This window comes from Geospiza fortis, unplaced genomic scaffold (genome assembly GCF_000277835.1).
Source record: "Geospiza fortis unplaced genomic scaffold, GeoFor_1.0 scaffold403, whole genome shotgun sequence".
Classification (NCBI taxonomy): domain Eukaryota; kingdom Metazoa; phylum Chordata; class Aves; order Passeriformes; family Thraupidae; genus Geospiza; species Geospiza fortis.
This window is the reverse complement of record NW_005054336.1, coordinates 2485405-2498200: the sequence shown is the minus strand read 5'-3', so window position 1 is coordinate 2498200 and position 12796 is coordinate 2485405. Positions and strand designations below refer to the sequence as shown.

The 12796-nt window shown below is 35.4% G+C and overlaps 1 protein-coding gene across 1 annotated transcript in view; it reads left to right on the top strand.

Annotated features, from left to right (window-relative positions):
- Nucleotides 1–900: 900 nt before the first annotated feature.
- The window catches only part of ZNF644 (zinc finger protein 644), a 29326-nt gene continuing 17430 nt past the window's right edge, over nt 901–12796 (top strand). The window contains 4 exon segments of the mRNA XM_031057923.1: nt 901–978; nt 10207–10307; nt 11535–12794; nt 12796. The exon segment at nt 12796 is cut by the window's right edge and continues 723 nt beyond it. Coding sequence (XP_030913783.1) covers nt 11566–12794; nt 12796 — 1230 coding nt within the window. The 5' untranslated portion in view covers nt 901–978; nt 10207–10307; nt 11535–11565.

The following is a 12796-nucleotide window of genomic DNA, read 5'->3' as shown; positions in this document are numbered from 1 at the left end:
AGAGGCTTTGAGACAGTTGCAGATTGATTGGGGAACTCTGAATCAAAAAGCTGTGTGTGAATAAAATAAGGATGGTGTGTGATGATAGTTACTTCATTCAGAGTCAGTTCTGATGATGCCTTAAACATTTAGTCTAGATAAGAACAACCTACCCTTTCTGTAAAGCTCTGTGCTACTAGTTGTGTCTTCATTAGTAGACCCAGTTCTGTAGAGATACCATACCCAAATCCATTCTTGCTTTTGTGCAGCTTCAGTTGCTTTTGGAGTCTCTTCACAATTTCCAAATAGGAAGTGAAAAATGACCTTGTATAGTTAGTTCTAAAGATATGTGAGCAAAGCAAGTTTATCTGACATTGATCAGCTTTCATGCAAAATAAATTATCATTTTTAAGTGTGCCAGCTAACCTTAGAATCATAAGCGCAGCTTTGCCCTAGAAAAGGTGAGAAATTAAAAAGGCCCAGGCTTCAAGCACTCCAGTACTTAATCTCAGATATGTTGATCATTTTTGCTAAAAACATTTTTTTTAACGCATTCATTTGTATCAATTTCCTTTCTGTGCATCATTCCTTGTTCAGGGACCTTGAGATAGCTGTCTTTGAAGGCACTAGCAGCAAATGCAGAGCTTTTCTTCCCGTTCAACTTCCTTTTCTCCTGTTCTGCCCACTTAATTTAATAGCAAGTGTATATTTGATACAATTTCCTGGTAGATTTTTAAAATTAAAATTCCAGTTGCTATGTTATTTGGAAATTACACGTCTTTGAGAGAAGACCACTGACTGTTGGTACTTTTACCCTGAAAAAAGATAGAATTTTGTGGCTGGGGATTTCTTACCTCCCTGCTTTGCCTGTCTTGTCTCATAGCCTAGGACACAAGCAGAAAACAATGACAGCTGTACAGTAAGTTCTTGTTTTATTTTGCAGGTTTGTTTTAACGTGGAAGTGAATCTTACAGCATAATGTAAATCAAACAAGCAAAGGTGAGTAGAAGTTTTGTGTTGGTGGTTTTTTTTTTCCCTAAAATGTCATTTGCATATACTGCTAAACCTGCAGAAAAATGGTCAGTGAAAATTCTCTTGAAATTTGTATCTTGATTACTGTAATGTATATGTATGTACTGTAATGGTGCAGTGTTACTTCTACAAAACCAAAAGAGGAACAAAATATATTTCCCCCATTGTTTAAGATTATGATGATAATAATGTTTTTCTTCCATAAATTATTATAGTTAAAAAGCTATGAAAGTGTTCTGCTAGTTGTTGAGAGACAAAATTATGAGCACTTTAAATAGTTTTGCTCTCTACATATTATCCTCCTGGTTTCAAAGTACTGAAAGTGTACTTTGCACTGGAAAAGCAGCATGTTAAACTTGCACTTAATGTATTAATAAATAACTGCGTGGGAAATTTGACCAACCATCAGAATAGCATTTCAAGTTTTAAACAAAGAAATTCTGTTGGAATTTCGTCCTCTCTTCCTGTCTTTAGGAACCCATTTGCAAGCTATTTGAAAGACAAAGTTTATGGAGATTTTCTGCTGGTAGAACTTAAGTGTTCATTTGCAATTGCAAAGTGTCCATCTAGGAAAAATTTCCTGTAGCTGGCATTTTCTTCCTTCTCCCACCCCCTTTCTCTGTTATTTTGAGAAAAAGAATTAAGAAGCTTATCTTTTTCTCTTCCATTTACTTGCTATTCCAGGAATAATTAGAACTATAAGATTAACCTTGTCTCCATATAATTATGTGAAACATGTAACAATGAGCTTTAATCTGTTTTAACTTGAGTGTTTCAAGAGAATCTTTAGGTAAGGCCCCACAGTTCAGTAAGTTCTCTCCTTTGGAGACGTGGCATGATGGGCTCAGCTGCAGAGACCTCTGTAACAAACCAAAGCTGTCTCCTCAAGTTTCCTGCTTGCTGTTTGACTTATGTGCCATCTCAGAATGCAGCTGCTTGCAGTGACTTGTTATTTTGAAGAGGTGAGAGGGAGATCTCATTTGCTTAAATGAGTTTGTTCTTCAATTCCAAGCTCCAATTATTATGTAGACTTAATATTGCCTTGAAATTGTAGTATGTACATATTAAAATAGACATGAACTGCTTTGTTCATATCTTCTGTTCCACTAAGACTTCTTCAGAGCTGTTGCTGTCAACTTTAAAATACTGATTATAGAAGAGTGCTTTGTGGGGAATTTAAAATAAGTCTTCAATTGAGTGCTGATCTTTTGTATAATGTGTAACTGACTCAGGACTTTGATTATGAATTGTCTTCTGAACTATGAACAATTAAAAATAAGCTCTACCACTGTGTTATGCATATACTTATATGTAGAAGATGTTTACTGCCTTAGCCTGAACTTTGCTGGTTTCTGAAATGTGCTGCTTTGAGAAAACAAATGAATAGAACTCTACAAAAGGAAATACTTCATCTAAGGATGAGTGTAAAACAAGAATTATGACTAGAGAAGAGACTTGAATTGACAGTAAAATTCCATAAAATTCAGTTCAGTAAACTGTTCCTTGTGCCTTCTAATACTTTCAGTACTTAAAGCTTGCCATTTATGTTCTGTTTCTTTTTAATTTGTGTGGTTATCTAATTACTTGTTTAAATACAGAAAATTAGTTGAAAAGTCTGATGTATAAATAACTGTGTGTGTGTTTTAAGGATAAAGTCTTCTGAATGAAACTGAAGACCTTTCATCTTAATGGTGGTTATCTGTGTTTAGTAGGGAAAAACTGGTTTCTGAGGAGAACACCTGTAGGATTGCGTTCACAACAAGAGGGCAGAAAAATATGTAAAAGAATAAGTGGAAACAGTGTAATGATGTTTGATCAGTATTTTGCTATTGCTTGGAAGAGATCTTGAGGTTCCCAGAGTTCAGTAAAAATGACAACTGAATAGTCAGTAAATCAGTGAAATTATTGTGCTTTATTAGGGAGCAGAACACAGCCCATTTCCAGTTCTGTGAATTTGTGGTGTAACACAGCTGCATTGCATTGCAATGTGTATTGCTTCTTCTAGTCAGATGACTGAAAAACAACATAGAATAGAAGAGATGAAAAAGGTTCAGAGAGGGGCAGCAGGGATGACTGAAAGAGTTTTAAAATGTCTTGTGTTAGCAGAGCATTGCTCATATTTGGCAGTTGCAGGGACGTTTTTCAGTTCTGTATGCTTTACACGTGGGGAGTAACTGGATTTGCAAATCCAAATTTCACCACCACTTGGTGGCAGTACCTGGCTTCAAAAGGACTTGTCTCTGAGCAGATAAGGTGGCTGATCCCGTAAAACCATAGGTTAATGAGGAGTAGATTAGTTTTTAAATTTCTGAAAGTTAGTTATGTGTTTTAGAAATGAAAATACTTTTTATTTAACCCACTGGAAGGATTTGCATTTGTATGTCTTTCTGGAAAATCTAGCTATCGTGTCTAATACGCAATTTAAGAGTACTGCTTGTGTTAATAGTGTTCTCAGAAGATGTATTTAATGTTCCCCAGTTGAATTATTTTAGCATTTACTTCTAGCATTTTGCTTCAGTTGAGTAGTTTAGTTCAAATAATTTTAGAACATAAAATTTGCTTCATGGTAGAATTCTTTTAGTGCTGCATTCTGCAGTTTAATAGAGGACTGTCAAAGCTTCTTTTTTGCCTTATAAAACATTCTCTACATTTTTAATTTTTTATTTATTCATGTAGATTTTAGGAAAAGATTCCCCAGTGGATTTTTCTGTTAACAAAGCTAGTAAAAGTTTGTGCCCTTACCCATAGTTGTCGCTTCTCAACTGTGCTGATTCAGTGGTGTTTGGGTCCCAGCCTTTTAAACTGGATAATGAAATGGTTGATCCAGTGTGAAAGGAGGAACTTGGGAGAGTGGAAGAAGGCAGCAGTTATTTAAACTGGCTTTGGTTCAAATAAAAGTGTAATTCCAATGAATAGCCCAGTAATTTGACAGTGTATGATGCCATGCTGAAATTACTTCCTCTTCTCTGCAAGCCAAAATCTGCAGTGATCAGCAGGTTCTTTAATTTTAGTATAGTGCCCCATGTAAGGACTGTAGTGGTGATTTTAAAGTCTGGAAGAGTGCAGATCAGATACTTTGCTAAACATGGTCTCTTTGTGAAATGTCTCACTTAAGTGTGGCTGGAGAGGAACATTTCTGGTGGCAGTGGGTTCTGTAGGGAGGAAATGCTTTTACTGTATTGCCTGAAGAGCCGGACGCTGAGGAGCCTCTCTTGAGGTGTGACACATCAGGAAGGTATTTAAGTATATGGTGGTGAAGAAGAGGGATTCTTCCTGTGTAAAATCTAAAATTGTGGAAATACAACTAGAAAATGAGGTGGGACTTGGGAAATGCGTGTTTATAAATTTGAGTGTGATAATAGTACTCTACTTAGTGATAATGTTATTTTATTTAGTGAGAGAACTCTGGAAAACAGGATCCCTGGAAGAGAGGTAGAAGGGAGAAGAGCATTAAATTATAGTTACAAATATTAAATTTGCTGTCAATATATTCTACACAACTTTGGATAGAAAGAACATGCTTTTACCATATCCCTAATAATTTTTGTGGAATTTTCTTCAGCTGTCAGAATGATAAATTCAAAGTTGGTAGTTGGAAACCATTTTAAAAATACTTTTGTACCTATATTGAAGAAGTTTAGAAAAGTAATAGTGTGTGTTTTCACAGAGCATTAATTTTGTATTTTTAATACTTTTGTGTCTTTATTGGAATATGGCTAGTCATTACCATGTATGTCTGCATTTAGGACAATTCAATATTTGATTGTAGTTCTCATCTCTAGTAGAGCTAATGGCAGTACAATTGAAACTACGTTGCACTACTAAAAATCCAAACTAGAGAGCTGCAGGAACATGAAGACAAGTACCTGGCTGTCCTCTTTGAACAGGGCTGTGGAATTCTGAGCAGGAGTTACAAAGCCTGTGGAGTTACCAGACAGTGTGTGACTGCTCTTGGTTCAACATCTTGGTTTTGTGTTCTGGCTAGTCATCTTTTAGAAATACCTAGTTCATTTTGAAAAGCACCTGCCCATGAAACTGTCTTAAACTGCTGCATGAGCAGTTAAAACCAGAGGAGTATTTTCTATAGTGATACATGTAGTTCTTGTCACACTTAAATTGTACTGTCATTTATTATTATTGATTTCAGTATTGAATTTTATCATGATGCCCCCCATTGTGACAAAATGGTTATTTCCCCAAGCAAATCAATACTAGAAGAGTAAGATTAAGAGTGGTTGGTGGCAATAATGGAATTCTCTTTTGTGATTTCTAATTGTATGATGATTATTCTTAGGTTTTGTTCAGTTTCCTTTCTCATGAGATGTTAACATATCGTTCTTAGATGTTTTAGACCAGAAATCAAGTTTCTGAAATTTTGACATTTTAAAGGAATTTTTGGTTTTCTTACTGCTCCTGACAGAGAGCTTTTGAAGATGTTGCATTAGGAACTAAGTTTAAGGAGAATAACTTTCTGAAAAAGTGTGCTTTGGGTTTGATCTTCCCAATTATAATCCTACTGAAAAGATAAGCTGCTTTTGTCATGGCTGCTCTATAACTGAGAATTTCTCTATGATTACCTTTTTCTGCAGATATTTGACAACTCAGTGAACTTTCTAACAGTATTATAAAAGGTTATACTGTGGATGGCAGTAACTTTGTATTTATTTAGGTATAATACAAATGTTGTATTGGTAATATTTCATACCGCTTTAAAAGAATTTTTATATGGCAGTCTAGTTAGCTATGAGAGTTTTCCAGTGTTCATATTGTTACGTGAACAGCTGTGGATTTGAATTGTATTGAAGTGAACTAGTTTTGAATGGAACTCTTCATGTTGTAGTTAGATTAATAGCTGTGGACTGTGTGTAGAGTAGGTGGGGAGGGCAGTATTCATGGTGTTAGGTATATTAAACAAGCTGTCTCTTCACTACAGAAATTTGAAAAAATGCAGAAGTGTTCATTTGTAAATTTCAAAGCTAAGTAAGGTGGTCTACAAATAATGTTTCAGCTGTGCAGAAGGAAAAGTATTTTCAACAATTTAATTTGCAAACACAAATAGAAGACGAGGGAAGGCAGTGTGAGTCACTGACTCACCTCTAGTTGTCAGGCTTTGTGGCTTTATTTCCATCTGAAGGGTGAAGTGGGATAGCTTTTTAAAAAAATAATAAACTGGAAAACAAGTAATAGGTATTCTTCTAATGATCAAAATATCATGATTTTATTGATTTAGGCCATTAATATTGCTAGATAACACCCAAAGCTCCAGAGGCATAAACTCTGTGCATTACTATATGAAGGAGGCAGAAATACTGTGCAGCTGAATTCTGAGGTTGTTCTTTTTTTCTCAAGATGTGGCTGGTTTGTGCTGGTACACTACCAGTTCCTCTATTACTCTGTACAAACCTTCATTTTCCAGAGGTTCTTAAGCCTTTCTCTTTTGGCAGAAGTTCTGTGCTTGATGTTTGCCGTGATTAAGGTTTTAAAGCATAGACTGATGGTGCAAAATGTACGGAGATGCTTTTTTAGTCCTGTACCATGATGTACTTAAACTCTCTGTGGTCTTCTGTTTGTTGCCTAAAAATCTATGACTTTGGTACCATCACCTTTAATACAATCTGTCACTTGAGAAAGCTTTATTACAGGGACACTTGTGGAAAAATGGTAGGTTTTGTTAGTTTTCTCTATTTACATAATGAAGTCTCTAAGAAAAATCTAAATGGGAGCAGTGCAAACCTGAAGCACCTTTCCTGTATCTTGAATATTTGAACAATCCCTTGACTGTCCTGGTTATTCGCATACCTGCTTAAAGAACTTGACTTATGAGGAGTTATTTAGCACAGGACAAGTATATTTTTGCCTTTGTTACAGCACTGCTGAAAGACACTGGATTTCTTCAGTTTCTTGAACTAGGCTGATGAAATTCAAACCATTTAGGAGATGGCTTCTAAGTTTTTGTGCTGCTTAATAGTTGCTCTGTGCTTTTAACTCATTGGCTCACATTTATGAATTTAGTGAGAAACGTGATATCAGAACACATAAAGGCACTTCATGCTTTCACAAACTCAGCCAAATTCTTCTGTCTTAATATTTCAGCTCCAGTGTGCTTTGAAATGTATTTTAAATCCCTATGAAATGACACTGGCCTTGCACTGAAGTGTAAGCTTTACTGAGCTAGCATTGCATGAAGGCAGTGCTCCTAATTTGGTGTGTGACCTATTGCATAGTAAAGGTTGTAGTTATGAAATAAGAGCTTGGAAAGGTTATAAACCTACTGGTAATAAATACAATCAATAATGTACATAGAACAATGGATTTAAGTACATTCCTATCAAAAAGAATTATTAATGAACAGAAAGTGGACAGCGTAGATCTGATGACAGGAAGGTTGCATCTAATCTGAATTACTGAGTGACCTAGGAAGCCTGCTTGGAGGGATTACCAAATAATTATGTTAATATGCAATTATCACCTCATTTCTTCTGTAGTAACCTCAAGATGTAGTGTAGTAAGGGTGTTATAGCAAGTGCTGATAGTTTGCAAAAATACTGATGTTCAAGATTTTTTAAGACAATAAGATTAGCTTAAGGCATTTAAATTATGATCTGTCAGCTTGAAGATAGATCTGACCTTACACTTTTTTAATGCTTAGACTGTCTGGCCACAGGCAGTCATATCTGCAGAACACATGATGATTTTTAAAACTGATACTTTATGAATAAAAACAGTATTCAAAATTAGGTAGATTTCAAATCAGTTAATCGAGGGCGGAGTGTGGCTTAGCCGAATAAATAATTGGTTTCTTTCTACTTTTGAATATGAAATAATTTCTGTATAGTAAATAGCATAGCACGTAAACCAAGAATAACACTGTTAAGTGCATTGCAGTTATTCTAGGCTTAGCTGAAATAATTGAATTGAACTGAATAATTGAATTTAAATAATTGAATTTGACCTAGCCTTTAGATAAAGTGTGTTTCAAAGGTAGGAGCTGGAATTGTGTACACTTGTGTAGGCTTTTCCAGACACTTTCCATCACCATTTTTACATGTATATATCTCCTAGGTATATTGCACTAGATGCTTAAATAAAAATTATCTCGACCATCTAGTTGAGGTTATATAGTCCTGGTAGTGGATATGATAAGCAGTACTTTCAACAAATGGAAAATTTGATCTCAATTTTTAATTTTTCAAATACACCAAGTATTAAATGCTATCTATTTTGACAGAATTAATAATTCTGTATTCGTGATATGGTATAGAGAAGATAATTTTAAAACTCTGACGGAAGCATGCAAAGTGTATTGCATAGCCTTGGTTACATCTTAGTTACAATGACTGATATTTCTTTTTTTCCCAAGAGACAAGTTAGATGATAACATTTCCTCAAAAAACATGGCATTGTGTCTTTAGTTACACCTGTCATTGTTACTGCATAAATTCTGACACATGGAGTAGATAATGTAACTGAATTATTGCATCTTGGTTCAGTGTTACCACAAGACTAAATTATTGTAATTTAAAAATACATTTTCTGTTTTCTCTAATGCCACACTGTTAAAACTGTTTATGTTATTGTTGTTGTCCTGCACAAAAAATAGTGAATTGTACCAACTTTATAGCTGGAAAAATAATAATACATGATGATAAGAATAAAAGTGATAATTAGCTGAAAATTATTGAAATGTAGCAGTGATATTATTGATACAGTAAGCATTTCAGGCTTGATTCAAATACTGAAATCTGTAGGGATACCTGTTTTACCACTAAAGACTTCTAATCATACCCATATGGAATAGTTCCCAATCTCCATAAATACACAGTATGGAGAGGAGTCTCTTACAAGATTGTGTTAGGTAATGCTTTAGATATCTCTGGTAACTCTGTGGAGAATTTCAGTTTAATGGTGACCACAGGGTGTCTTAGCCACTTTCTTAAATTCAGCTTTAATACTAATATTCATTAGCAGTATGATTTTGTGTATAGAGCAACATAATTTTGTCTTCATCTTGTAAACCTGTGAGCAGTTTTGAGGAGCCATTCTGATAATGAGGACTGCAGGCTCCAAGCAGCACAATATTCTCAGTCTGCCTCCCTGCTGTTCGGGGGTACCAGTGAAGTTGCTTTAAATGGGAAGCGTCTGTTCTTCCTCTGAACCCCTCACACCAGAACAGATGGGTGGAACTTGGAACATGGAAGGTTTTACCTCAGAGGTGGTAACAGTGAAGCCACTCATTAACACTGAATTTACCACTTCGTTAGCAACATTGCTTCCTGTTGAGCAAAGCTAATACAGGCTCTCAGATTGACTGAGCAGGCTTTTGTCTGCTTCTGCAGCAATAAACCAAGGAAAACACACATCTTCCAGGCAAAATTGTCTTACTCAATTTCTTACCAAGGTTTTGTGAACAGTTTTATACTTTACTGCCTGATGCTGTATGAAGCCTACGTTTTTGAGTTGTAAAATTGCTGGAGCTGTTGTGCATCGTTGTAGGCTTCACTTCTTTAATTGACTTTTGCATTACTGATTCTTAGCACATGTTTGCACTGCCCATTTCTAACTTATGTAGGTGATGTAAAGGCTCCTGCTGGGTGGTGCATTATCACCATTTTAGGGTGATAGCTTTGGATGTGATCTTATTGGAAGTCGTTATTATAGTGAAAAATGACCCATCTCAAAACAGCAAAGCAAAGAAAAAATCTAAGAAATGGCAAGATGAGGAACTGGATGTTCAGTAGAACATTTGTGTAAAGGTATGTTATAGATAATAATACAATAAAATATTTCACACACTTTAAACATTTATTATGCCTCTGATGTGAGCATTGCTGCATTTCTAAATTGTCTAGTTCAGTGGTGGAGTAGCAAGGGAAATACTTTTTTAATTACTTAATTTTTCATTGTATTTCTGCTCCAAATAGAATTACTTTTATCTGCAAAAGTAAGTTATCTTATGTTAGGGTTTGTTTTTTACAAACTCAGAAGAGGTTAAATAATTGTTTTGTCCTTTTGCTGATTTGAAATAAAACAAGAATAATAATAGAGAGAATAATAAAAGAGAATTTCTCTGAAGTTGTAGTTAGCGTTAAATTGTGTGGATAGCTGTCATTTTGTTGAGTTTAAAATACTGGGCATATTTTAAAATGTTATGTTTGAAGATGAAACTTGTTTAACTAGGTTGTTTTCTCTCCTTAGGAAAAAAGGATGTCCAAAGTGGTCTTCCTGGATTTCGATAAAGGACCATTGCAGGAAGCCATGGATATTAGTTGTGAGTTATCTTAATTCAAAGAGTCTAGGTAATAACTCCTTTTAACTGAGTTTCATTCAAAATGTTAATTAGTAACTGAAACTATGTGATTGCAGGAATCAAATCCCACAAAAGATCAAAGTGAGTAGTACTCTCTAAGGGTAAAATATGTGATTTCTGTAAAATATAGATGTCCTGACTCCTAGATGAATGTTTTAATGCCTTATGCTGTGTTCTGAGTACCTGTATAAAAAGTGAATGCCAGGGTAGACTAAAGTTTACATTTCTGTTGGTCACACACTGATTTTCATGTGTAGGCAGCTCCTTTGTGCTCACTAAGCATTGAATAGATTATTTGATGTATGAGTAAGAGTTGCTTGTAGAAAGACAAGGCCACCCATGGGGAATTAATATGCAGTAGTTCTCTGTACTGGAAGATATTGTTAGTGTCATGCTCTGGATTCAACACAGTGACTTCATCTGGTAGGTAGATCCTAATGAAATGTTTTGTTCTTACAGTGTTTTCTCCCTGACCTTTGATAAGATGTTGTTTAATTTGCTTATCATTTAAAACAGCCTTATAAGCAAATGGGATTTATTTGTTCTAAAGCAATGAGGGTCCTTTTGTAAGAAGGGAATAGGAAGACATCTAGTTTCCTCAGTGAGTTTGATCTTTTGCTGTGTCTCTGTCACTAATCAGATACTCACAATCAGCTTCATTGTGTTTTTCCCTTCTGCAGGCTTCCATGTAGCATCCGGTCAGTTGTATGGAAGTACTTCAAAAAAAGTGCTACCTTGAGAAATGTAAAGACTGTTTTCGTTAAGAAAATACGTTTTTAGAGAAAGTATGTTTTAAAAAACCCCCCAGAATTGCTAGTAGATGTCTGGGTAGCCTTTACTGCTTACTTTTACTTTTGGAGAACAACTGAAGATAATTTATATTTATGTACATATAGAATGCATTTGCTTTTGTTTTGGCAATCTGATTTTCCCCATCTTGCTTGTGTGTAGTTCTCAGGTTTCTTTGAACTGGGATATTTGGCAATGACTAGTTTGCTGTATGGTTATTAATATTGCATAGCAAAAAAATAGCAGATTTTTTCTTTCTTCATTGGTTCACTATAAATGTTCTGGATATCCTAAATGAAAAGTAGATTTTTGACAAGTTCAAAACATCTTTTTAGATTACAGTGTGAAGAGTGATCCTGAAAAAAGCTCTAAATTAAAGTTGTTATTTATTTCTGCAATTGCCTGATGTTTTCTTGTTTGTTTTTAGTGTAAATGTACTTAATGGACAGACCAGCAATATGGATGATTTAGAGACAAATACCGAAGTCACTGGTGCTAAAGAAGAAGAAATCCTATGTGATGATAATTTTGTATCTGAGGAAGAAGGTGGCATTCCCAAACCAGAAGAGAGTGACACATCATTTCAGAACAATACATTGACTCTGACTGAGGAGCTATCAAGGGACAGATCTGAAAAAGCCTTAAGTGGAGGCCAGGCTTCTCTGTTTATACACACTGGTGCTCCTACTGTTTCTAGTGAAAACTTTATGTTGTCTAGAGGAACTGCTGTTAATGGACCAGTTTCACACTCCACCTCAGCAAAGACTTCCATTATGAATAAAGGCAGCATTTCATTAACCACTGGACAGCCTGGAGGTCATCTTGCAGATTCCTGCTCAGCTTTGACAGTGGCTCATGATCTTCAGCTGCCTGCGAAGAGTACAACACAGAAATCCAATCAGCACCAAGTTTTATTTTTGTTACCTGATGTAGCACATGCTAAGAACCTGACTCATTCCATTAAAAATCTACCTACCTCTCCTTCAGTTGGTTGTGATTCACAGAAAACAGTAGGAAATAGTGTAGATAGCACTTTAGTAGACCAAGTAGAAGTTTGTGAGGATGATAAAAATTTACTATTAAAAGATGATTGTGTCGATACATTAACAAGCATTTCCTCAGGTACAGGTGGCTTCGGATCGGGATGTGATCCCAGCTGGGATCCACAGAAAGAGTTTATACAGTTTCTTATGACTAATGAAGAAACAATAGAGAAGTCTCCCATTCGCTGTAAGGTAGGGCTAGAAAAGAAGCGAAAAAGGAAAATGGATGTTAGTAAAATAACACGCTATACTGAAGACTGTTTTGATGATGCCAGTTGTATTCCTAGTAAATCAAAACTGTTAAATGTTGAATTCTTAGAGCAGAATGAGGAGCTACAAATAGTAGAACCACAGAAATACTCGTTGAGTAAAGTAAAGCCTGAATCTGCAGATGAAGAGCTGGAAACTGTTGATGGTATCCAGCAGCTCATTTATAGTCCCAATAGTAACTGTGCAGAAGATACTTCTCCTGTTCACACTAGCACTTTTCTATCCAATACTTTGAAAAACAAATGTGAAGAGAATGATTCTGAACCACCAGCTACTTTCAGTACTGATGAACCATCGTTTTATCCCTGTACAAAGTGCAATGTGAATTTTAGAGAGAAGAAGCATCTGCATAGGCATATGATGTACCATTTAGATG